The sequence below is a fragment of the Accipiter gentilis genome, chromosome 29 (assembly GCF_929443795.1).
Source record: "Accipiter gentilis chromosome 29, bAccGen1.1, whole genome shotgun sequence".
NCBI classification, from domain to species: Eukaryota; Metazoa; Chordata; class Aves; order Accipitriformes; family Accipitridae; genus Astur; species Astur gentilis.
This window is the reverse complement of record NC_064908.1, coordinates 3,039,200-3,064,459: the sequence shown is the minus strand read 5'-3', so window position 1 is coordinate 3,064,459 and position 25,260 is coordinate 3,039,200. Positions and strand designations below refer to the sequence as shown.

Here is a 25,260-nt window from a genome sequence, read left to right as displayed (position 1 = left end):
ACCTGGCCGGGGCAGGCACTGGCTGCAGCCCGTGGTGAGAGGGGCCTCCCTCCTCCGTGCATCCCACCGTCTGCTTCGAGGGAAGTTGGATGCTTTCCTTAGTGTAATAGGATTAAAGAAGGATTATTGCTGGTGGGAACAAATGCATCTTTTGGCAGCACGGCTTCTCCTCTTCCTGAGGAGGGGTGGAGGTGGAGGGTCTCTCCATAAACCCTGGGAACCCACAGTACGGATAAGGCTCGTGGTGTAACGGGGGATTTGCAGGGAGCTCAGCTGTACCCTGAGCCAGCTCTGTAACGGAGAGGAGAAGTTACATCTCGCACACTTCTGCTGCACCCTTTTCCCCAAGGATGCCTGCGAGCAGCCGGGACACGGGCGGTTTTGCAGCCTCGGCGTCAGGCTCACTGCTCAGCCGTGGGTCCCTGCACCTCCCTTCCTCTCTCCAGAGGATGGGAAAGCCTTGGAAAAGCACTTGGAAAAGCACTGGATGGACAACTCCAGCTTACAACTCGTTGCCACCCATCCTAGTAAGATTTATCTACTACAGTGTGGCTCAGGTGCAGTTGCTTCTGGAGTGGAGAAGCGAAAGCAGGGTGGAAGAACCAAAGGCAGAGTGTCTGAACTTGGGAGGGCAAGAGGAAATCCTGAACAATAAGCAAACTCTTAGTTTATAAAAATGCCAGGGGTTGTGCAAATGTGGAAGAGAGAGAGACAGCGAGAGAGTGTTTGTACTGTGACAAGAGCTGTCAACTTCCCAGGCTTCGCGGTCTCAGAAGCATACGCTGTCCTATTAAAATGCTGCCACTGGAAAGAGAGGAAAAAAACCCTGTTTGCTTTTGCCCACTGCAAATTTGTCAGTGGAAGCTGGCTGGGCAGCTCAGAGGGACGAGCGGCGCGGGGCTCAGCTCTTGGCAGGTTTGCTACAGAAAAGCGCCAGGCTGGAGTCTGGTGGGAAACAATGTGCAGATGAAAGGACCTTCAGCCATAAATCCAGAGGTCAAGTCATTATGATGGGGGAATCAAAAAGCACCACAAGCCATTTATGAACACAATAGAGGTCAATCCAGGAGCAAACCATTTTGCTCGGAGCCATGGTGGAAAACATATTGTTGCTTTGAGAGCTACATCCATCCAGGGAGGTGGGAAGTTCTCTTTAAAAATTACTGTAGCTCAAGCGCTTTAACATTCATAATGCACTTGGTTCATTTATTCTGTTTTCAAATGAACATATAATAGGTGTGGGTGAGCGTCTGCCTGTCTCAATTGTATGTGCTACCACACATGGCTAAATACCTGGCTTGGGAACCCCTCACTGGAGACAGGAATATTCAAGACACAGGGAAAACCTGACCAGGCACAGAGCTGCCGCACACACACGCAGAGCGTGCGCCGCGCGTGCATCACGTACAACGTACGCACGGCAATGCACGACGTGAGCACGACGTGTTTCCAGCAGAGCTCCCAGTTCATCCCAGACCAGCCTGGGGGACTCCCACCGCAACCGGGAGCCCCTGGAGCACCATCCCGTCATGCACCAACCTCATCTCCAGGGCTGCTCTCAGCGCAACGCTGAGCCTCCTCCTAGACACGAAATCTCGGGGCGGCCGTTAGCGACACGTCTTTAGCTGCCAAACCATGATGGATTTGTAATCCAAGAGGTTTAGCAGCAAAGGTTACACAGTAATGAACTGGGCCAACCCCCCTCAACCCCACAGTAATAACTCAGCTTTTGTAAAGCCTGACTGAGCGAAACTGCCCATGATTTTCCCCAAACCTCTGCTTTTGATGGTCTCCCTGGAGCATGCGCCTGCTGCCCGAACAGCCCCAGCTCCCCACGCTGCGCTCACAAGGGTGATCCCTGCTCAGATCCTCATTGCCAGGGTCCCAACTTGTGCCCCCCCCCAGGAATGGGGCACCATCAACCAAGCCAAAAAACAGGTGAATCGGCATTAACCTCCGCTACCCTCGGTGCCTCGGTGAAGCAGCTCCTCCTGCTCTGCCTAAGTAAAAGGTTGCTGCAGCCCCAGAGGTCCCAGAGGAGACATTACAGCCAGTAGTAACCACAGTATTTTCCGCAATCTGTGCGTGCCAGGCTGAAACCTGCTGAGCTCGATGGTGACAAATGACAGGGAAGCCGGACCGTTCTCCTGGCTGGTCCCTCACAGGGCACCTCACGTGCCACCGCGTGCCCTCTCCTGTGCCGAAACCCGGAGCCCAGCTGGGAAATACCCGACTGGGAACACTCGCCCAGGGACTGCGCCGCTGGATCCCACAGCTCACAGCCCTTGGGCTTAAGGAGGGGAAAAAGCAAAGTACCCCGAGCCTCCCGACCCCGGGGACCGACACACGGAGACCACACGCAGTCCAGGCCCCCGTGCCCGGTCCCGGCTGGCTGCCGCCTCCGAACTGGCTCCGAGCAGCACATCCCACACCAGTCAGCTGCTTCCCACCACAGCCCAGACAACAGGCGCCCAGCAGAGAGGATTTAAAGCTCCTCAGCTGCACCTTGTGTTATTGGTGCTTCTGGCCAGGCTCAGGTTTTTGTGCTAAATCCTTTGGATAAGAAAATAAAATAATAGCCGTGTTGGTTCTGGATGTTGGCTGAGCCAACAAATCTCCTCCGAAGGGGAGCTGTCAGTGGCAGATACAGCTCTGTTTGCCGAGTGCAAATTTGGTCTGGGAGCACTGGGCAAACCCTGGAAAGGTCAAGCCAGTTAATCACAGGGGGAGGATTTGTTCTCCGAGTGTGCTCCTCCGCTCTGGTGGGGGCTCCTCGGGGGTGTCAATCCACTCAAGTCAATACCCCCCCGTGATGACAGGCATCGGGCATAGCTGCCCCAGAGCATTTACCCCTTCCTAGGGGCTGTCCCTGCTGCTCTCTTGCAAACGGGAGCACTGGGGCCATTGCAGCTGCTGGTGCCTGAAATGAGATCTTGAATGCCGGGTGCATTCAGGGACAGGGAACCGGGCACCGAGATCCAAGCAGCGGTCCCCAAACCCCAGGGGGACCCTGGCTCACCAACACTCGCCAGCTTTCCAGCGCACAGAGCCTGGGGCTGTTTGGAGGGTATCTGAGCGGGGATGTTGGCCCGAAACGCCTCCGGGAAGGCACAGCACGCAGGGAGCTCCCGTATGGCTTCAGCGGTGGGTGGGAAGGATGGACAGACGGGGTGGGAGAGAGAGGGCTACCACCGCGGGAGGAGGCATTGATGGGAGCAGGACTAACCCTGGGGGGCAAGCGGCTTCTGCCTAGCAGCCCCGGGCATTGCTTTTTGCCCCAGGCTCAGGAGGTCTCCACATGGAGAAGGGAAGCGTGGTATGGAAGAATTTAAGGATTTCTGCTCTGGAGGACGTGTTGATGCTAGAAGTATCCCTGGAGTGAATCTCAGGTGCCTTGAGCTTAGGGATTTTGGCCCGTTTGCCAAACAAGAACAACCTCCCGCTGAGCCTCGTGGCTCAGGTGGGTTTGCAGGGGGTCCCGTGGCACGAGAGCTCCCGGCCCGCACCGGTCACACAGGGAACAGTGTCTGAGCAGGGTCGATGTGTCTGGTGCCTCCAAAACGCTCTGGTGTGCTGCACCCACGGGACCAGGCAGGGCAGAGGCATGGAGAATGGCTTCTTGGAGTCACAGACATCAGCTTGAGATAGACTTTGGAAAAAAAACAAACCCCAAACCAGCTTGGTTTTGACCTTCCCCCAATTCTGCAGCAGCAGGACAACTTACCAGCCAGGGGCCAGCCTCTCCAGCACTATGACTCCAGGAACGACGAGGTCTGGCCCCGGCTTTTGAAAACCCCTCCAGGTCTGTCCGTTGAGACTTGTTGGAGCAAGGACAGGTCAGCTAGCTCGGGAGGGAAATCTCTACCCCGCTGGGACGCAGGGTCCCTCCCACACTGACTGTTCGGGTGCTGAGGGCTCAGCGCCCAGCCAGGCTGGGGGTCCGGGCAGAATTGCTGCAGCACCTGGATAACATCCACAGCATCTGCTTCTGCCTCTCGGCAAGGTCATTCCCGTGCTTCAGATCTCCCCCGGTCACGCAAATATCTGGGAAGAGGGAGGGGAGAGAAAAATGAAAGAAGCTGCAGGATGAGTGTGTTAGAGCAGATTAACCAGCTCCCCCTGCACTGTCCCCAGCCCACTGCTGCTATCGATGAGCAAAACCCTTGCTCAGCCCCGGGCTCCCCTTCCCCTCCCAAGCACCATCCCAGGCACATCAGCTCGGCCGAACAGCCCCCCAGCCCCCTGAGACACCCCGAGACCGTGCAGGCAGAGGGTGATGCTGGTCCGTGGAGAAGCGAGACGAAAGGAGGCAGCAAATGTCCCCCCAGCAGTCCCGGCGTACCGAGGGGAAGGGGACGGAGTCCCGAGGTACGGCTCGGCAGAGCACGAGTCTGCTCCTCACACTGCTGTCTCCTGCTCCGCGCTGGACTCTTCTTTCTTCCTCTTCATCTTGCAGAAGCCATGGAGCCCGCAGAAGCAAGCAAAGGTGAACTGGGGCATCACCTGGAGCAGGAGAGGTGTGGGAGCACCACCGGGACACCTGGATGGGGACAGGGAGAGGAGTCAGGGCAGCTCCTGCAGATGCACAGGGGATGCACAGGCAGGATGGAGGGCGTAGGCCAGATCCCCAAAATCACAAAACTGGAACATCACCCTGCACCGGCACACAACTCCCTTCCCCCTCCTTCCCCGCACCCGAAGCCCCCAGCCACACACTCCCAAATTCCCCACCCAGCAAAAGATGAGGAGATTAAAACTCCCCCCCGCCCAGCCCCTCTCCTCAAAAGCAGGGAACAATCGGGACAGACGTGGGGACAGCTTGCAGCGCCTAATGCATATTCGAGGGCCGGGGAGGTGAGGTGCCCTGGGAGCGCCCCGGCACAGAGGCAGCACCAGCGGTTACGGCACAATGAGGCACAGCTGAGAGCGGAGTTCACTCTCTTTGTGTCCGTTTTCAACGGATAAAATAATGCCCCAAAGCACAGCCCACATTACGGCCCAACAGCTGCAAAATGTAATTATGCAAATGAATGCTGGTGGGGTTTTTTTTAAATAAATAACAAATATGCACAGAAATACTATCTGAAACAAAACCTTCGTTTTTCTCCCTACTTTAGTTTTTAGCTTTTGTACAGTTTGCAGATGACCAGCTCTAATTCTGCCCCAGAAGAGGCGGTGCCAGCGCTCAAAGCGAGCCGTGCTCAACCCACACGGCGCTGCACTCCCCAGCAAGACTCATCCTCACCACCACGACCGTGCCATCCTCCAGCCCTGCAGAGAGCAGAGGGACCATGGCACCCACAGCACGGTCACTGCCAGGGCTCCCTGCAGAGCCTTCAGACAGGTAACATCTTGGGGCCTCAGTTTACCCATCTGTGAAATGGGCGCAATGCTCAAGCTGCCTGGGGACTAAGTGGAAATCTCGCTGTAGGGGGGACTGTCACCTCCCGAGGCTCACAGCCACTGACAGTAGTGAGCAAAAAGTGACCTCCCCAACAGCCGGGCACTGCTGAGAGCCCCCAGCACGCTGCCTGCAGCCTGCAACCCAGGCAGAGTTTGCAGCAGCCCTAATTCACAGCAGGGAGAAAATGAACCATGGGGAAAAAAGCCAAAAGAGGTGGGGGCCATGGCCCCCCCATCTCTACACGCTCTTCACCAGCGGTGATGTTGCAGGGGGGTGATGCCACGTCCCCGCCTTCCCACTTTTTCCCTTTCCAAGGGGCCCAGCTGCAGCACAAAGCGAGAGGCATGCCATTTAATTCACTTCTGCCACTGCCCCCCCCCCCCCCCCCCAGCCATCTGGGTACCTGTCTAGTAGCTCCCAAATTAAATAAGGCTACCTCTGGAGCTCACAAATAATGACAACAGGCTCTTTAATGAGTCTCCCGTTCTGAATGGCTTCTCAGCATAGCGGCAGGTCTCCGCGTCTCTCTTTGTGCTGCTGCTTTTTGTTACCAGCCTGAGAATGGGATTTTGGAAGGAATGGCTGGTGCGGAGGGGCTGCGCGGGGGCCAACCCGCCTGGGTTGGGGGGGGACACTCACCTCCCGGCCCCTGCGCCCTCCCGGCTTTGCACAGCTTCGGCAGGGAAGGGAGAAGAAGCCTCTGGGAGCCGGCACCCCGGTTTGGCCCCTTGATCCGGCACTGCCAAACCCAGATTTGGCAAACACCTTCCTCGCCCAGCGCTGGTCCCCGCTGTTTAGCCCTCTCCGAATTAACCAGGCAAACACTGCCCCAGACCTCCCAGGCAGCCTCGGCTCAGCAGCTTTGGGTCCCCGTGGGTGCCCGTCACCGCTGCCCCGTGCCACCCCACGTTCCCCCCCCGGCTCCGTGCCCGTCCCGGCCATCCCCCCTTGCAGACACAAAGCCGCCCCGAGAGCCTGGGCGGTCCGGCTGGGACCCCAGCGTCCATTAGGGAGCTATTGATATATTTAGAGGAGCTTGTAACGTGGAGGCTTTTCAGGCTGACCCTCTGCCTCCCATTCAGGCAGCAGACAATGATGAATGAGCCCCGGAGAATAGAGGCAGCCCAGCTGAGGCTGACGCTCCTGTTCTTCTTGAAAAGGTAGAAAAAGGATCCTGAAGGAGCAAGGAATAATTAAAAAATAAATGAACTGGCTTGGGTAGTGATGACAGAAGCCCCGCTTGATTTGCAAGGGTTGGGCATGCTTCACAGACCCGTGCTGCCCTTTCTATTCAAGGGAGAAGATCCTTTGGATAAAACTCCACTGCGGCAGAGAAAATGCGAGGAGCATTAAAAATGTAAAGCTAGAGAATTCTCTTTAGTCAACTGCATAACCCCAGGCCGTGTTTGTCACTGTCACAGTGATGAATTGGGAGCTGTCTGAAATCAGCATGCTCACTTTAATAATGTCACTTTCCCTGAGCCCTAAAAAATGTCTTTCTGAACCAGCTGGACAGAGCCCATTCCTTAGTCCAGCAATTACCCATTTCCCTGGGCTCCGCTGGGCAGCCGGGAAGCTCTCAGCAGCACGGCCGGCAGCTGAAATGGGACAGCTTCGGGAGAAGATGTCCTGGGCAGGGAGAGCCAGGGATGCAGGCAGGGATGCAGGCAGGGATGCAGGCAGGACTCAGCACAGCCTTGCTGCGGGGACGGGCTGGGGCTGCCAGGTGACACCGGTGGCTGCCGGACCCGGGGAAGGGGTGCTGAGGCACTGGGATCTTTCGTTTCGGCTGATTTCCTTACTCTGCCTCAGCTTTTCTATTTCTGAGAAATGCCGTTGAATTAACTTTTAGCTACTTGGTTGGAAAAAACAACATTAAGTTTTGCATTTTAAACCCTGAATTTCAAAGCTGCCTTTTGCCGCCAGCGTGTCGGTTTTTTCCTGGGAAATGAGATCATTTGCAATGGAAATTGGTCCCATATTTTTGCAGGGAACCGACTGGAATTAAATCATTTGCAATGAAATGTAGAAAAGTTCCCAGAAATTTCATTTCATTTGCCTTTCATGATAGCTAGTCTGTCCACCTCTGCAGCCAAGATTTTCAGGAGTGGCTGATGATTTGGGTTTTCTAAAATCCGCTGAGCAGACATCCTCGGAAAAGTCCCCGGAGAAGCACCTGGGGTGGCAGCCCTGTGCTCTCGGGACTTGCAGAGACTTTCCTTTGTAGCACGGCAGCCCTGTGTGATGCAGACGCTCCCTGCACGGGGGGAGCCTTGCCTGGCACTTTCGGTCCTTTCTTTCTCAAGCATCAGAGGTTCAGGTCCCACATCCCTGGGGCTCGCTGCCAGGGCAGCCTGTCCCTGTGGGGACACAACCTCTTTCCCACACTCCTTATCCTCCTCTTCCTCACAGCCACAGGATCCATCCAAATTTGGCTATTTTTTCAGCCAAGCTTTCAAAACCATTATTTCCTAGGGTTGCTTATTTCCCCCCCCACACACCCCCCCAAACCTTGGACATCTCGCTGCTTACAACCAGACCTAAGATAAAACCAGCTTCAAAGCAGTTTCTATAATGAGCAGCAGTGCATTAGAATCCCAACAACAGAGGAGACGAGACCGGGATAAAACTAACCTGAAAAGAAGCACCATCCCTTTAAGGAGAGATAATGAACGGAGAAGCTGTTGCTTGGCATGTTTGCAGAGAATCGCTAATTAAAACATCGCTTCTGTAAAGTATGCTGATCCCATTGATTCTTCCCCCCACACAGTTAATTTGCTGCTAGGAAGGCAAAGTCGCAAGGGTCCTCATTATAAAAATTTCACTGGCTGCAGCTAATGGTTGTAATTAATAGGTGCAATAAATTTCAAATGGGCAGCCAGGGTGTTCATTAGCTGTGGGCTGACTCAGCACCGGTGGCCTCACCAGTTACTAAATAACCCATTTCCAAGCAGACGGGAGGAGGAAGGTGCTCTGTGCCACAACCGGCGCATCCGTAATTCCCCGCCGAGAGCAGAGCTGAATAAATAATTCCCAGCAAGTCCCAGATTTGTCTCTTTTTGTCTCGGTGCTGGATTGTCCGTGCAACCCTCCTCCAGCTCTCGGCCAGCTAACTGGGGGCAGGTTTTCTCAAAAGTGCTGGTGCAGCCAAGTGACCTGGATTTCGTGTGGGATCAGCACTCGAGGAACTGAACTCTCGGATGCAAAGGCCGGGTAAATACCCAACGATAATATCACGTAGCCAGGCACAAATCAAACCCCGGGGAAGCTGTTCATGCCAAGCACAGACCCACACGTGCCCACGCAGCCAGCAGGTCTGCCTGTTGGAGATGTGGGCTGCGGCGTGATTTTTAATGCCCCGCTCTTCCTCTGGGCGTCCTGCTCCAGGGCTGAGCTTTAAAATCTCCCTGGGCTCCCGCTGAGCATCATTCCCTCCGTAGGAGGTCCCAGTGCCGCAGCCCCGTGTGTGCACCAACCCTCCCGGGGGGCCGGCGAGGCGCTGGGCATCCCGTTAGGGCTGGGCGCCGTCACAGCTTTGATTAAAAACCGCAGCTTTTTAGTTCATTATCATCTGGCGGTAATTAAAATATTAATAATTGGCACTCTTTCCCTGAGTTATCTCCTGGGACCAGCATCCACAGGGTCGGGCGACCCAGCAAGAAGCCGGTGCTGGTTCTGCCGCTCTTCCAGAGCATCATCAACGCTGCATGGAGGCAAATCCCATCCCGAGCTCCCGGCGGGCAGCAGCGGGCAGGGACCTCAGCCCGTGCGCCGTGATGTGGGAAGAAACCCCCCGTTCGCCCCGGGCGGTATTGGGGAGCTGGTGCCCTGTGACCTCGCACGCCTGGAGTCAAAATTTATGGCTGCTGCCACGAGGGATGGCCGGGGGCCGATACGGCAGCACGAGGCCTCTGTGTCGGGGCATGCGGCTGCGATTTCCCCGAGCCGCAGGGCAGCGCAGGACAAGCCCGTGCCTCACCCACCGGCAGCTTCGGGATACGGGAGCTCCACACCCAGCTCCCGGAGGATGCCGGGGACGATGGATGCCTCGCTCATAAATGGCAGTTATTATCTGTAATTAGCGGCTTGTCCTGCTCTGCACATTCACTCCCTGGAGCTCAGGATGGACCGGGGACTGCTGGAGGGGTCCGACTGCTCCGGCATCTTCCTTTGCTGGATGCTTTCGGAGACGGAGCTGCCCTGGGCACCTTTGCAGCGGCTCTCTCTCAAGCTCGCTTCCCTGGACCAGGGATGGGATATCGATCCTGCCTTTTTAAATATAGGTGTGTGCCTAAATTCTCAAAGACGCTTTGAAAATGCCAACCTGATCTGCTGTTTTATTTAATGCTGTCGATGTTTTATAAGCACGGCAGCCGAGGGTTTTTGCTGTGCCCAGCCCTGGACGTGAGCAGTAATTGCAGCCGCACGGGGCCGCGGGCAGAGGCTGCGCTAATTGAAAGGTGACTGGAGCTGCTGCTGAGAGGCGGATGCCAGACAAGCTGAGAGCTCACCTGGTGCTGGCAGCATCTCCTCTTCGCGATGGACCTTTTCCAGGGGTCCCTGCCAATGCCTTCTGCACGGCAGGGCTTTCAACGAAACGCTTGTCCCGTGTGTGTCTCCCCCCTCACCTCCTGCAAGCCCCGGTCCGCTCTCCCCCTGAGGATCAAACAGACTGAAAACCACAAGTCAAACCTCACTGCTTAAGCCCTTGTGCGTTGCCAGGGGGTACCGGAGCTGGACAAACAAGGGCAAGAAAGAAATCTGGCAGAAAGTCACCGGCCCTGGCTCCTGACCACCGGACACCCCGACCAAGGTGCCCGCTCGGTTTCCTCCCGTCCCGGCTGCTGTTGAACGCAGCACCGCAGAAACAGTGGCTCGTGCTCCCTCCGTTTCTTCCCTGCTTCAAGTCTGCCTTGCTAAAAGAAAAATCAATAGCATAAAGGGTAGTGAGAGCAAGTCTCAGGGGTGGAGTATCTTGTCGGCATAGTGCAGACAGGCTGCCAATAATCCTGCTCTGAGCCGCTTTGCCCAACAGCCGCCGAAATATTAATGGGGGTTGCTACCGCTCCAGCACGGGTGTTTGCATCCCTCCCTCCCGCGGGCTCTTCACGACAGGCAATTGCCGCTCAGGGATGGGGTCTATACCCCTGCGCCAGCATCCCCAGTAGCTCTTTCCCCCAGTGCTTGCAGGAATGCTTGTGGCGATGGCAGGGATTTTGCTGGGGGGGCTCGGGGCTGTGCCCACCCCGGGGATCTGCCGCAGCGCAGCACCCGCTAACCCACCGGGACCATCCGGAGAGGATTTTGCTCATTATTTCCCCAGCACAACATTTTGGGTAGCAACAAAGCCAATGGCAAAAATGGGATTCCTGGGCTATTTTTGGTTCATTTGCCCTGCTCTCCCCTTCTTGGCGGTTAATGGCGCCCTCATTCCCGGTTCCCCATCCCTGGCCTTGTGCCGGGTCCGGAGCAGCCCCGGGGTGGGAGCGGCGGGGCCAAGCCATGCGTGTCCGCCGCAGGGACGGGCCCTGCTCGGTGTGAATGGCTCGGGGCGGCCATTGTCATGGGTGAATTTTCTGAATGAGCAAATCCTCATTAAAAAATAATTAAAACAGCCTGGTGAGATTGGCTTAATTCCTTTCATTTTGACTGATGGTGTTTAGTTTTGATGATTTATGTGCCACAGTCTTGCCAGCTCTCATGCTTTCATTGTTGGAACTCATGGGATTTCATGATTTTCTTCCTTCCACACCTCCTTGAGTCATGGGATTACAGCTGAATCTCAGCTTTCATTTTTTTCAATGACTATTATTTTTAAAGATGCATTCCAGGCTGGTGAAATAAACTTGAAAGCCTGACACCTAATGACTCAAAGCTCAGGAAGTGAAGAAAAAAAAAAAAAAAAAAGAATAGAGAAACTGCTCGCTTCCTGCTTGGCGAGGGCGGTTTGTAACCCCCCACCGTTGGTCGGGTGCCGATGGCGTTTGGGTGACGGGCTCCGCGGTGGTGGGGACTGCGGGATCTGTAGTGGTGGGGTCAGCAGCAGCACCCTTCTCTCCCACCCCATCCAGCCCAGCTCCGCTACGCCCGCAGACATTGCCTTTGCACACTTAAAAAGTGCAACTTCGCCAAGTCCCGCTGTATAATTAAACCTGTCCTCCTCACATGCTCCCGGCCACCGCCTCCCCTCCGACATCCTCGTGGCACCGGGCTGGCCGTGGCCTTGCGGGCGCTGATGGGACGGATCCTGCCCGATGCAAACTGGCTGGTTCCAGGCTCTGGAAGGGGCACAGTGTGGTGGGGAGACAGGGCTGGAGGTGCCCACGTTTTTTCTCAGCCCCCTGCCCCGGGGGGAGCCGACAACAGCAGAAAGGGCTCCTGCCATCACCTGGCAGCCGTTTCAGTGCCGGGTTAAGGCAACGGCCGCAGACCCTTGGAAATGCCCTTGGTCTCCGCCTGACGCTTTTGTTCTGTGGGGCTGCAGGTGGGGATGCTTTGAACCGTGTGAGAAAAGCTCGCTGCCAAAGAAAAGCCGCTCCCGCCGCCCTCGCAGCCCCCTTCGCCGGCACCCGGCGCCGCCGAGCGCCCTTTCAGCTCTGAATGGGGACGACGGCGCCTGAAAGGCCGTGCCCCCCGCCATCGCCGTCCCCCTTTGTCTCTCCCTCCGCTCGCCACCCCCTGCCCCATCCGTCTTGCTAAACCTCTAAGGCCCTGCAAGGCTTCAATGCCCCCTTTCACTTGTTATTTGTTACCAAATAAATATGGGTGATTAAAAAGGGATCAGGAGTCCGTGCGGTTTGCAGAGGTGCCTGGAAGGTGGAGTCCCTCCTCTGTGTAGCCCATGGCTTTTCGCCCTACATGAGTTAGGAAAAGCAATCACATAGGAATAAAAAGCCATAGACCACAGCAGAGGGCTTACCCAGGATAAGCCAGCAGTCTTTGGGGAAAGAAAAGGAAGAAGGGAAAGGAGGGGTAAAAAAAAAAAAAGTAACCCTTCTGTCTAAAGTTGTCCTCCCTCCCTGCGCCCAGCTGGGAGCACAACCCACTCCCTCCCTGCACGGGGACCCCAAAAATAGGGGAACCTGCCACCCAAAGCACCCCTCAGCACCACGGCACCGCAGGGTGGTTTCTCCTGGGTTACCCTCGGGTCGGGAAGGAGAGAGCCAAACCTGCCGTGCCTGTCCCCTCCGCGGTAACCTGCCAGCGCGGTGGCCTGACCCCGGGAGGAGGACCCGGCACCCCCTGCCTTTTCTGCTCCGAACGCCGTAATGAACTGCGGTTGCAGGGACAACCGTGTCTCGCAGCAGAAGTGATGCTTAAAAGACAACATGCCATAGCCTGAATCAATGGCAGCACGCCCAAGGAGCAGGCAATGAAATGGTTTATTTTCACTCTCCCAGTGTCCTGGCCACAGCTGCACCTTGGTATTCCCCATCACATCTTCTTGTGCCGCTTTTAAGGAACCCAATAAACCTTGAGTTATAAACCAGATAGTCGCTCTGGTTGCAAACGGAGCAGCACAAGTTTACGCCAGTAGATCAAGTGTCCCTTTCCATAGGGGACCACCTCGCTGTTTGGCAGTTGCTTCCCTTGCAGCAGCCCAGCACCCCGTAGGGTAAATCCCTTTTGCAAGCAAGGGGGGAAAGCGCTCGCCTTGGGCTATGGCTGTACGCTGTCCTGTAGCTGTTTTGAAAATCTGACCCTTCGGGCCACCGAGGGACCTGCCCACAGTCACCGAGTGGCTCAGCGGCAGAACCGGGAACCGAAAACCTTCCCTTGGCCCCGCTGCCCCCGCAGCTCACCTGGCTGCAGAGGCGGCGGATGCTCGGCGGCGAGAGGTGCATCCGACAGACCCGCCTTTGTCGGCTGAGACAAAGGGCTAAGGAAAGGTCTGGCTGCAAACCCGCCTCCCGCTCACTTCCCCCGCTGCTGCCTTCCCCTGATGCCTTTTTGGGGGAGCCTCCGTCTCTGTACCCACAAAAAAGGCATCTCAGGACAAGGTGACGCCTTTCACGGGGAGCAGCTCCTCCAGCAGCTCCTCTGAGAGCCAGACACAGACCTTATTCTTTAGCAAAAGCCTCTGCACCTCCCCACACCTGGGGGAGCTCCTCCGGTGGCACCGAAACTGCCCAGGTTGTCCCTGGGAAAGCGCTGGCCTCTGCCTTTTTTCCCTTGCCCTGCCAGGACGCCGGCGTGTTCAGCAACAGCGACTGCTAATTGCCAGGAGCTGATGAGGTCAGCTCTGCTCTTGAGTCTAGGAAACTCCCTTTCTCGTTGCCCTAGCAAGAATCCTTGGGAAATTCAGTGGTTTTAAAACTATACAGCAACCAGGTTTGGAAGTAGGAAGGATTTTGCACCCTGTGGTTCATAATAGCAGTGAACATGACTTTGACCTACAAACCAAACTTCTGAAGCACACGGGTAGCTCTGAACTGGCGTTTTCCCAAGGTCTTTCCTCTTTTAACTCCCATATATGAACAGCAAGTAAAAAAACAGGCCACCATGTGCCCCCACCTTCTGACACAGTCGTGCTCCCTTCCCGGCCCCGGTGCACGCCCAGGCAGCCTGACACCCCGACCTCTGCAGGAGCATCCTTTGGCCCCAACGTTACGCCCTTGGGTGCAGGCATTGCGCTGGAGAGGTCTGCCGGCAAATACCCCGGCGCGTGCCCGTGGGTGCTGCGTGGGCGCCAGGAGCCCCGCGTGGGTGTCTGCTCCTTGGCTCCGGCACCAATCCACCCCCCTGACCCAAACAGCCTTAATTTCATTGCGCATTGCACATTCGAAGGGTAAATCTGCCAAACCGGACTTAACGGCTCTTTGGGATATGGCCCTGTGGCTCCGCTTTGGTACCCAACGCCATCCCAAGGTGGTTGCACGCAGCTCCAGTGCCAGGCTGCTCTCCCCAGCATTGGAACATGAGGACACATGCCCATCCGAGAACCACCAGCCCCACGCCACACACCGCAGGGACGCGAGGACAGCCCGGAGCCGCCGGCCGAGCGCGGCTGACCTCACCTTTGGCAGCGCGGCATCCTCTCCGCGGGAAGGGCACCGTGCCAGCGGGCACGGGCCTTGGGATGGCAGCCGCCGTGGCATCGCCCGCACCATCCTCTCCTCCCTGCGCCGCCCCTGGTCCCCGCCGGCAAAACCCTGGCATCGCAGGGATGCTCGGGGAAGCGGGTGCCCAGCGCTTCCCGGGGTGGTCGCCCTCCATCGCCTCCGAGTCCCAGCCGGCTACGGGGTGGGGGGTGTCTCATTTTTGAAGCCTCGACCCCTCCCTTGCCGGCTGCTCCCGCTGCCATCCCCAGCGCCCCGTCCCCACGTCCCCGCCGAGCCTCGCTGCACGGTCGCATACTTGAAATGGTTGTGCTCCAAGGGGCCGGGAGCAGAGGGAGGGAGCGGGGGGTCAGGTATTTCTCCATCCCTGGCTCCGGAGAGCCAGTAACAAAGGCGCTATTGAACTGCAGCCTCTCTGGTCTGTGAAGCAGAAACCTCTTGTATCTACTTCACTGCCTTTGATCTAACTCCCCCAGTGGGATGTATATTACTCATGTCCTGCTGCTCGGGTACTGCTGCCAGAGTGGGACGGGGGGGACAAGCCCCCGCTCGTCACCCCGGGTTTGGAAAACGTCCTGCCGGCACCGGGTAGGGGCACCCGGCACCCGCCTCCGCTGCTGGCCTTCCCTACGGCCCCACTGCCTCCCCAGTCCGTCCCCCGACCCCGTCACCCTCCCAGACCCCAAACTTTGGGGGATACGTGCGGGCGCCCAGTGCTCAGCCGAGCATAGAGGCGGGAGGAGCAGGGCTCTGCGCCTCGCATTCCTCTTCTGTAATTAAAGCCGGTGTGCTGGGTGGAGGGGGAATTTCCCAAAGGGTTTTACTGGCGTCTGGACAAGGGTCAGACAATGAGAACATTTGACAGGGTGCCCAAATCCGCTGTATCTTGGATACGCTCAAAGCCTCCCCCGTGCTGTTCGTCCCAGGCGCTGGTTTGCAGGAGCTGGGGGCCGTTTGGGCAGGTTGGGCGGTGGGGAAGGCGGGTGGGAGCCTGGGGACTCTCTCATGACGTCCCCACAGCCTTCGCCCCAGCCAGGGTGCCCCAAAAATGCAAAAGCTTGAGCAGCACCAGCTTGGTCCGAAACCACGTCCCCACTGGGATCCCCCAGAAAATCCTAGGTAAAAGCATCAAATGCACCTTAGGGACTGACGATACTTAAAGCGGTGCTTTAAAAAAGTGCTTTGCTGCCTTCAGCAAGCTACCTGCCTCGCTCCTCAGGGAGCCAGGGGCACTGGGGGCTTAGCCTGGTTTCACCAATCCCAGGGGGGCACTGGGATGCTGTGACAACCTGGCTGGAAACCATCCCAGCTACCCAAAAGCACTTGAGTGCTTTTGGAAATCTTATTCTCCTGTCTTTCTAGCCGGTTTGGAGAAAACCCTGCGCCTGGCAGCTCCCAGGAGCATCCACGTGTGGGCATCGCCTTTGGAGCAGGCAGACCCCTGGGGTGCCCGCATGACAGTACCCAAAGTGAGAGTACCCAAAATTACAGCACAAGAGGAAGCCTCCCCGGAGCCAAGGGCTCTCAGCGCTGCTTCGCCTTCTCCCAGGGCTCATCCCCTCCTTCCCCAGCTCCCTGCCTGCGTCTCAGGTGCAGGGAGAGCTGAGACCTTCAGAGAACCTCTCCGGGGCTGCCTCCATCCCTGCGGCAAGATGGAGAGAAATAATACATACCCGACAACTGAAACAGAAAGGATGGATGGACAGATGGATGGACAGATGGATAGATACTCAAGAACGGAGACTGACCAAGCTGGGTACACCTAAAGGATTTTGTTTTCCACAGAGATCCATACTAGTTACATCCCAAGAAGGTGCAATCAGCCTTTCTTTTAGGCGATCGTCTGCAGTTCCCCCCTCCCCGGCGCCTCTCTGCCCAGCTGAGGGTTGGCTCGTGCCCCAGGGTAGGGCATGAGGGACCCAACTCTTGTTTAGTTTTGAAACACCAACAATTAGAACTTGGGGAGCAGTTGAAGTCAGAGTTGGGCAACGATCCATTTTCAAGCTGTCTTGACAACTGGCTCCAGCACAGCAAGATTAGATCTACTAATCACATTTATAAGGCGCCCAGGATCATCAATTGGGTATTCGGAGAATATTTGTCATTGTAACAATGTCATTTCCCAGCCTTCAGCATGCATTACCTTGTCCTCCAAGTCGTTATGGTTGGACTTTTTGGCTTTATGGAAACATCTACTTTGGGAAGAGGAGGCTCAAAAGCATTTGTTGTATCTGTGCCTTGTACAGCCAAAGGTGCACGCTGTCTGTCACTTGTACGTCCCATGGGTAGGGTAATACTGGGGTTATTTATGGATTTTAATCAGCTTTCTCATCACCTGATTTTGTATTGATAGCTACTTTAACAAAACAGATATAACCCAAATCTTTCCAGAACGCTATATAAATCCCCCAACTCTTACAGGCAATAAAAAGGGAATCCAGGTATGCTGAGCGACACCCCGGATCACACAGTGCATCCTTAATGGTGAGCTCAGGAAAGCAACACGGATCTGCTTCCCTGCCGCTCCCCAAAGCAGGCATCTGACGATGAGACCACGCTGTCTACAACACCGTATCAAGACATGCCGGAGAGATGTGTTCAACAAATCCATGTTTGCAGCAACAACAGCAATCGCAGCCTGGGCACAGCAGCTGCCGCTCGGCTGCGAGTGCTGCAGCATTGCATTCGGGAGCGAGCAGACGGAGCCCAGGCTCCCTTCACGGGATGCGCTGGCAGCCACTGAAAATCCACAGGCTCAGGAAGGGCCAAAATAGTCCCAATTTTGCAGGTGCGCACGCGGTCACACGCTCCTTCCAAAACGCAGAATACAGCATAAAACTGGTCTGAGTTGTTTTAAGGAGCGAAAAGAAATCCTTTCATTTTCTGGCTACTTTTCCACTTTGATTTATGCCCATAGGGGATGCTCAGCCCACCCCTCTCCAGAACAGCAGACATTGCTCATGCGGCGTCTCCCGACATCCCAGCAGCCCATGAGATGTGTTTTCCCCTCCCAGCAGGCACCAGTGCTCCAGGGTCTGGCTTTCCCTAACTCAGGGATGTGTATAGGGAAACTGGGGCTGGCGAGGTGCCGAGAGGGTCGGCGCGTGCAGAATTGGGCTCCGGCTGCCCCGGCACAGCTCAGCCCTGCACCGGGCTCCCGCAGGACTGGCTTTTGCCTGGGTGCCTGAGGTTGCTTTAGCAAGCAGAAATGTTCTCACTGGAACAGGCAAGTTTGAGCCAGGAGGAATATTTTGCAAATCCAGTTAGTTTGTACCAGTTGGATTTGGGTACAAAAACAGCTCTGAGAAGTTGCAACCTTTCCTTCCCACTTTCCCATTTGGAAAAGGTTGCCACTTCCAGCTCACCTTTGTTCTGACCAAAAATACTATTTTAGGTGGCTGGAAATGTAATGAAAGTTTTTTCTCTGGGTGAAACAAAACATTTTCCAACCCTACATGATTTTGTTGCTCAGCTTGCTGAAAAAAATTCAGAATTAATTCATTTTGGTTTGACCCCTCGGTGCTGCCGTGCTCCGCAAACCAACGAATCAGTCCTCAGCAGAGACCCTGCACCTGAACCGAGCTGCCCTTGGAGGGGCACGTCTGGCCATGGGACCCCAAAACCATTACTCGTGTGTGCCGGGTCACAGCCCATATGATCCTGCCGAACCCCAAACCCCTCCGCTCTGCCTCTGCTCAGTCCCGCTGCACACTTTGGAGCATTGCTGTTTCCTCCGGCTTTTTTTCCAAGGCAGACGGATGAGAGAGGCAGAGAGGGAAGGGACAAGATAATGACCCAGATCTGTTCCTGCAAACTAGCCATCAATTTGCCACGCAGCCCATTAAGAGAGGGCAAATGCAGCTCAGGAATCCAGGTAAGTCACTCGCTAACAAGATCCTCCCGGGCCTTTTAGCACATTCCTGGTCACAGATATTTCAGCTCCCGCAGCCCCAGCTGTAATTAAGTCTGGGCTGCGAGGCAGGAGACGCTGCAGTAGCCAGGGGGGAATTTGTCTGGATTTGCCGGGGGAGCGCGCAGGGCCGGTGAGCGATGGTCTCGCTGAGGTGGGGGCTGCAGCCCCGGCCGTCCCGTGCGGGGCAGGGGCTGGTCCCTCGCTCAGAAGCGTGCGAGGAGGGCGAGCGCCGATCCCCTCGGATCTCCCGTAACTTGGGCTTGGTGATGGAGGGAGAGGGAAAGTGGCGGGCTGAAGGGGACGGTTCAGTGATCGGGAGCGACTAGAGCAGAGGGAACAAAGAGACGGAGGAATTAGAGGGGGAAGGCGAGGAAAGAGTCCCGTAGGGGTACAGGGGCGCTTCGTCCAAAGGTAGAAAGTGAAGGCAGGATAACCATCACCTCTGCACCAGCGTGGCCCCTTTGACTCCCCTGGGGAGACACTTCCCTGGGCTCAAACCTGCCTCAGGTGACGCCAGTGACTTCAGGGACATCACCCTGGGCACAAACCTTGGGAAGCAAAGAGATCAACCCATCTCCCATCATCGTAAATGGGGCCTGAATCCACTAACGACGGGCGGTGCTGGGGGAAGCAGACCCGCTCAGGTGCCCTTCTCCTCCCCTCGCAGACCAGACCCCAAACCCCCTTTGTACGTGGCTTCACCATCACAGGCACCACCTCAAACAGCTCCTTTAAAGCCACAGACCCGGCTCCCTCCTGGAGCAGGAGCAGAGACACCCGCCAGCGCTCTGCTGGAATTTACACCACGGCTTTGCACCATATTTGAAGAGGGTTTAACCACCCATATCCACCGAGGCTCCTTTTCCTCGCTGGCAGGGGGATTTGCACTGGCACAAACAAGAGAAATTGCAACCTCCTTTACAAACACCGCTGCCCCACGCTGCGATCCCTGCACTTGTCCAGCAGCCGCACTGACCCCCCAGAGCATCCCTGACTTAACCTGCACATGCGACGGAGGATTCCTGGCAGATATTCCCATCCAGGTTGTCCTGTGCAACCCTGTCTGGCTGCAACGTGGGACACCGGCGTGCTTCCCACTGGGGATTCCCCTCTGGATGCACGAGTGAGGGTGGTGGGGCAAGGAGAGGTGGCAGATGAAGGCAGGGATGCTGGCAGAGCTGTGGGGCTGGGGGGACCCTCCCAGCATGCCCCCATTGATCGTCCCCATTGCTGGCTAGAGAGGATTAGCCAGAGCTGGGGTGACTGGGATCAAAACGGGACGGGTTGATGGTCTACCCACGTGGGAGCTGCCATTGTGCACCTGTGCGTGTGCAAGGCAGAAGGGTGGTTAAGCCTCACGCAGCTATTCACGCTTTCCTGGGGTTTGGTGGACCGTGTCTGGGCACCGAGAGGTCAAGCTTGCTCTTGCTTTGGGCTTTACGGGGTCTCTGCTGTGGTCGGGCTGAGCTGGCAGCCCCGGAGGGAAGATCTCCTGAAAGCCGAGTGCGGGCTGACCCCGGCTCACGGGCTGTCTGTCCTCTGCCGTCGTCGGCAGCTCGGTGCAACAGGCAGCGTGCAAGGGCAGTGCGCCCTGCGAGTGGGAAACGTGGGGCTGGAATAAGAGACAGCACATGGATTAGCCCCTGGAGAGGGAACAGGGGCATCCGTGCCTAGAGGCAGGTTTGCACGGCTTGAGTGGCAGGGGTTGGGAAGCATCGTGGATGCATCGTCTGTGTCAGGTCCAAGGCGATGCAGATGTGAGATATTTGTGTTTCGTCTGCTGCTGGCCCTGTTGTTCACTGTTACCAGTGATTTGTCGTGTTCTGCTGACAAGTCGTTGGGAACTCGTGACGTAAGGTGACACCTATTAGCATGAGGAGAAATTCTGGTGGAGAAAGTGTCTCTTTCCCACTTTGGAAACCTTTTCTCCATTGCTCACCCTGCTGGACAGGGCACCTGGGTCCCATTGCTCCCTCCCGAGGGACAGCCACACCTGGAGGGAAAACGAACCTCACGGGGAGACCCATAAGCGCAGTGTGAATGTGCCCCAAGCCCGTACCCGAGTCTGTTCCCTCTGCCTGGAGCAATCCCAGCCCTGGTTCCACCCAGCCCTGCTGCTGAAGGTCTGCCACCGCTCCCTGGGGACACACAGACACCTGCAAAAACCAGGAGGGGACATCCCTTGGGTCCCCCCGGGCACCCCCAGCCCGCTCCTCAAAGTGGGGATTGGGGGGCTTTGCCTCCTTCCCCTCTCCTTCCCCTCTCCTCACTGTTGCTGAAGCTTCCAGCAGAGAAAAATTATTATTCGCCTTAACAGGCTATCGCAGTCCAGACACACGAGTGCACCCAGGCACTTGCACACACACACGCACGCACGCACACAGAGTCTCTGTACACCGGTATCCAAATCACTGCACAAGCCATTGGGAACTGTTTGGTCTCCCCAGACCCTGCCAGCCCTCAGGACCCCATCGCCGGAGTCCCTTTGGTTTCAGTATCCCAGCACGTCTGAAATAACAGCAGGAATCAAATGACACCGCAATCAAGGCAATTCCTATCTCAAAGTAATTAATTTCCTTTTCCCTTGCTGACATCACCGTTCAGGTTAATACATGCACCACTTCCCTTATCTTTCTTTCGGATTACCTCATCGGAGAGAACCCGGAGAGCCTCCCTCTCCGCTGTGCCGAATACCAGCACTGGTGTTGGAGCTGCAAGTTTGCAGCCGGAGGAAGGATTGCTCAAATGCAGTTCCACCAGCACGCCCAGCTCTTCCGACCACACCGGCACTTCATGCTGTTTTCTTACAAGATTCAGTGATATTCGGCAAGGCACAAGCACTAACAAATCTGCTCTTCGCCCTTCAGTTCACACTCATCAGAAAGAAAAATACACTTCTGCACCAGGCAGAGTTTCTCTTTGCCCGCGATCGGGGGCCAATGCACAGATTTTATACACGTTACAAACAATGCGAAAGTGTTTGCACACACACACATACCCAGTCCTACAAAAAGACCCCCACTTCACATGTGTGGTACTTGAGTAAGACAAAAAACTTATCATGTATGCACACAAACATATATTCATATACAGGAACACTCATATAAGTGCACACTTCATACTGAAATCCAACAGTTAAAGAGCTCACGTGTAATTTAGCTGATAAGTACGCTAACATGTGTTGCATGTAATTGTGTGTCAACGTAAGTAATGTGAATACACGTGAATAGAGACACATACATCTTCACAAACATTCATATAGTGATTAATTTTGACCAGTTGGTGATTATTCTCACCTAAAACAAAGAGAATTTAATTTCTTGCAGCTCATCACAGACACAGCCACAAGAATATAACCACCACAAGCAAATGCCACACATTAGCTACAACACAGCGCGAACAGCGGTAAATATATATGTATTCACATACACGTACATAAACACATTTTCAACACACACAACAGAGATAAAGGACTCGAATTGCTTTGGGATGCTCATACGCAGACATTGCCCCCGGAGTTGAAGTCCCCGGGGGGAGCTGTACAGGTAATGCCCGCACCCAGGAGCTGATGGATGCAGGTGTCTGCGTGTGTGGTTTGCATGTGCTCATTACAAATGCCCATCGTACGCTGCCTGTGCACCCGCTCCTATTCACTGCCTCGCTCTTGTCACACACACAACTCCTCCAGGCAAGACTTCAAACAAAGAAAGAAAGAGAAAAATGCTGTCTTACTTTTTTCCTCCTTTTTTTTTTTTTTTCCCCCTCCTCTCTCCTCCCCGCCGCCTCAATCGCGGGACTTCAGCGGGACCGCAATTCTTTGGTGGTGATTATGAAAAGCAACTTCACAAACCGCCGAGCGCTGCACACAGCCGTGCGGAGGAGAAGAAGAGCTTTGCCAGCAGAGAAGAGAAGGAACAAAAGCCCAGCGATGCCAGAGCGGTGCTGAATAGGTGTCTTCCTAATTGTAAGGGGATTGTGTGGCTGTGTGTGGTTGCGGGGCGGGAGGAGGCGGGTGGAAGGGGCGATGGGAAGAGGCCTCCCTCCCACGCCGGCTGGGGACGGCCGCCCGCAACCCCAATCTGAGGTTAGTGCATAAATTATCTCCCATCTCTCACGCTCTCCCCATTGGGTCGCCGAGCCGCCCGCACGTCTGCATCCCCGCTGCTCCGCTCCGACGACAGCTTCCCATTCCCCGCAGAGCCCACCGCGGATGCCCGGTACCCACGGGGGGCACGGTCCCCCCCCCCCCTCCTCCGCGTGCCCCCCACCCGGGGCAGGGATGCCGGCTTTCTCCATCTCGCCTCTCTCCTGTTTTCTCCCTTTCGGCTTTGTCTTCGGCCTCGTCTCCCAGCCAGGCAGACACAAAAGAGCCTCTGACCTGGGAGGAGAAATACCCTTTTCCAGAAAAAAAAACAAACCACCACCCGAGTGCTCCGGTGTGCGCTTTCAGCAGGCAGGGAAATTAAAAATAGCTGGTATAGCTTGAAATCGGAGGCAGTATTCCTTCCCTAATGAGTGTAATTAGCGGAGTGAGGATGGAAGCGTGTTTCCCTGGCTGTTCCCTGCATCTTTCCGTGTCTCCGAGCGCCAGCCTGCCTGTGCTCTTCCATAGGCTTTTAGGAAACAGCATTTTTCCACTTCCAGGAGCTGCCGGGGCAGGAGCTAGCTGTGCTTGGATGCAGCTATCGACATGCACTTCAGCTGCCTTAAGCTCTCCCTCCAACTCCGTCTCAAAATAGAGGGGTTCAGACAGGATTAAATCCCCAAACACACATCCCGAGTCCTCTGGGGTTTGCAGAAGCAGAGACAAGTCGGATTTTGGACCTTTTTTTTTTTTTTTCCCCCTTGCTCGTTGCTATCCATCCACGTTAGCTCTCATAAATCCTGAGCTGTCAGTGTAACAACGGGTGATTCAGTGGGGATTTAGCCAGGCTTCAGACCCGTGGAGCGAACCAGATCCTCCTCCCGTGGCAGCGCCTGACCAAACATGAGCACGGCATTACCTCACCCTGCGCCGGGTCCCCTCGTGTCGGGACGCGGGGCGTTGGGCTGATCTCCCGTGGGGAGCCGGGAGGTCCCTTGCGGGGTATAAGGATGCTCTCTGCTCTCTGCCCTGTGGGTAGTCCCCTCGGTGACCCCGTAAATCCAAATTCTGCCCAGGATTCGTCTATCAATCCATCGATTTTGGCTAAATTGGTGTAGATGAGAGCAGCGAGCGCCTGCGATGGGATGAGGATGCAGCAGGGTCCACCCCGCGCATCCTTCCCCTGAACAGGGAAGGGGCAGCAGACGAAGGCCCCCGGGAGGGGATGTGTCGGGCAGCTCATTAACTGATGGGCCTAACGACCTGCTCGGCTGGGTTGTCCGCACAAGCCGGAGGAGGAGCAGGAGCATCCGGACGGGGAGACACGTCGGATCTGGGCACGGGGCTGCCCGAGCAGGCGGTCCAGCCGTGCCGCCGGGCTGCGGCAGGCCAGGAGCAGTCGGGGAGGGCTGCACCGTCTCTCAGCATCTGCTCGGCTCTGACATTGTGCTCACTTGGGCTTTTTTTTAATTGTCTTGATGTCCCTCATTTGCATAATCCCCATAATGCAGCGCAGCAGGACTTTTGCTCTGAGCTAATAAATAGATGACAAAAATAAATGTGTCATCTAAGATTTGCTTCCATTTCTTTCCTTTGTGAGCAAGCTATCACCAAGAAATGATGCTCGCGGGGTTGATCTCACAGGAACTGTCAGCCTGGCCTGCCATAAGCAGCGATGTTCGCTTTGCCCGTGGTACGCAACTTTGCCAGATGGTAGGCTGGAGTCGTGAGCTGGGAGCAGGAGAAAAAGGTGACTGCGAAATGCGGGATGTGCTCCTCACTGCCTGGGGTTTGCTCCCTGTCAGCCCTCCAAAGCTCTTTCCCAAAAGTCATCTCAAAAGCGGGCTCGTGAAGCGCCGGCGAAAGGACTGCAGACCGCAAAAAGCTTCATCGTTGTGTTTGTAGCGTGTTTGCATCCAGTAACAGCCAGGCAGGTATCTGGTGTGCCTTATTTTTAGATGTATTTTCTTCAAAATTATGGGGCACTGTGGTTTCGTCTCCTCCCTAACACCGCGGCCAGCTCTCTGCTCAAAGTGGACTTGCACTACTTATGAAATTAGTTCCCTCAGCTGAGAAAAACAGTAGTCACTCTGCCGTGAATATCCACGGGGACTCATGAGGCTGGAAAGGTGCCACGTGTTTGCTACGGGACGATTTCACCCTTGGTTTTACAAGAACTTATTTATCACCTCAAAGAACTTGGCTTGGTGGTGCATGGGGCATTGATGGGAAAGCCAGAGATCCCACCCCAAACCAGCCTTAACAGGCTCAAAGTTTTAAAACAGAGGCTGCAATTATCGCTGGGGCTCTTTGCTCCAGCACTGGGGTTTTTCCTAGGCTGGAGCTCAGCTGGAAGTGTGGGAGCTGCTGGGCTTCCCCCCCACATCAGGTCAGACCAGAGGATGCCTTCTGACCAGCGATGGGGTTTGGACCTGATGGAAGAGAGCAATGAGACTCGTTAGGTTTCCGAAGATGTAGTAGAGATGGTTACTTTGCAGAGGGTGCTGGCAGCTCTGGAGATTGTATCTCGTGCATTACAGCAGTTGGTTTTTTTTTTTTCATCCCGCAGCCCTGTGATTCTGGAGGATTCTCAGCTCTTATATAAAAACGCTTTAGCATTTCCAACTGTGTTGTTTGCTGAGAAAAGCCTGAAAACATGAATCCTAAAGGGTAAAAGCTAGAAGAGAAATAAAGACCTGATAAAGTATGAGCTTTCTTTTTTTTTTTCTTTTAAAACCCTGACCAATTTTAAATCATTTTTATGACTGTACGTAACTGCTTTCTGGCATGTGAATGCTTG

The 25,260-nt window shown here is 55.6% G+C and overlaps 1 protein-coding gene across 4 annotated transcripts in view; it reads right to left on the bottom strand.

Annotated features, from left to right (window-relative positions):
• The window catches only part of BLACAT1 (BLACAT1 overlapping LEMD1 locus), a 35,513-nt gene that overhangs the window by 3,099 nt on the left and 7,154 nt on the right, over positions 1 to 25,260 (bottom strand). The window contains exons 1-3 of one of the 4 annotated variants that reach the window (XM_049833195.1): positions 22,109 to 23,642; positions 4,343 to 4,540; positions 3,725 to 4,044 (exon numbers count right to left, since the gene is read on the bottom strand). In XM_049833195.1, the coding sequence (XP_049689152.1) occupies positions 4,399 to 4,500 (102 nt within the window). In that variant the 5' untranslated portion in view covers positions 4,501 to 4,540; positions 22,109 to 23,642 and the 3' untranslated portion in view covers positions 3,725 to 4,044; positions 4,343 to 4,398. Of the gene's footprint in view, positions 1 to 3,724; positions 4,045 to 4,342; positions 4,541 to 9,915; positions 10,709 to 14,421; positions 14,507 to 22,108; positions 23,643 to 25,260 lie in introns of those variants that run through there. The other 3 variants (XM_049833191.1, XM_049833193.1, XM_049833194.1) reach the window with 3 other exon arrangements.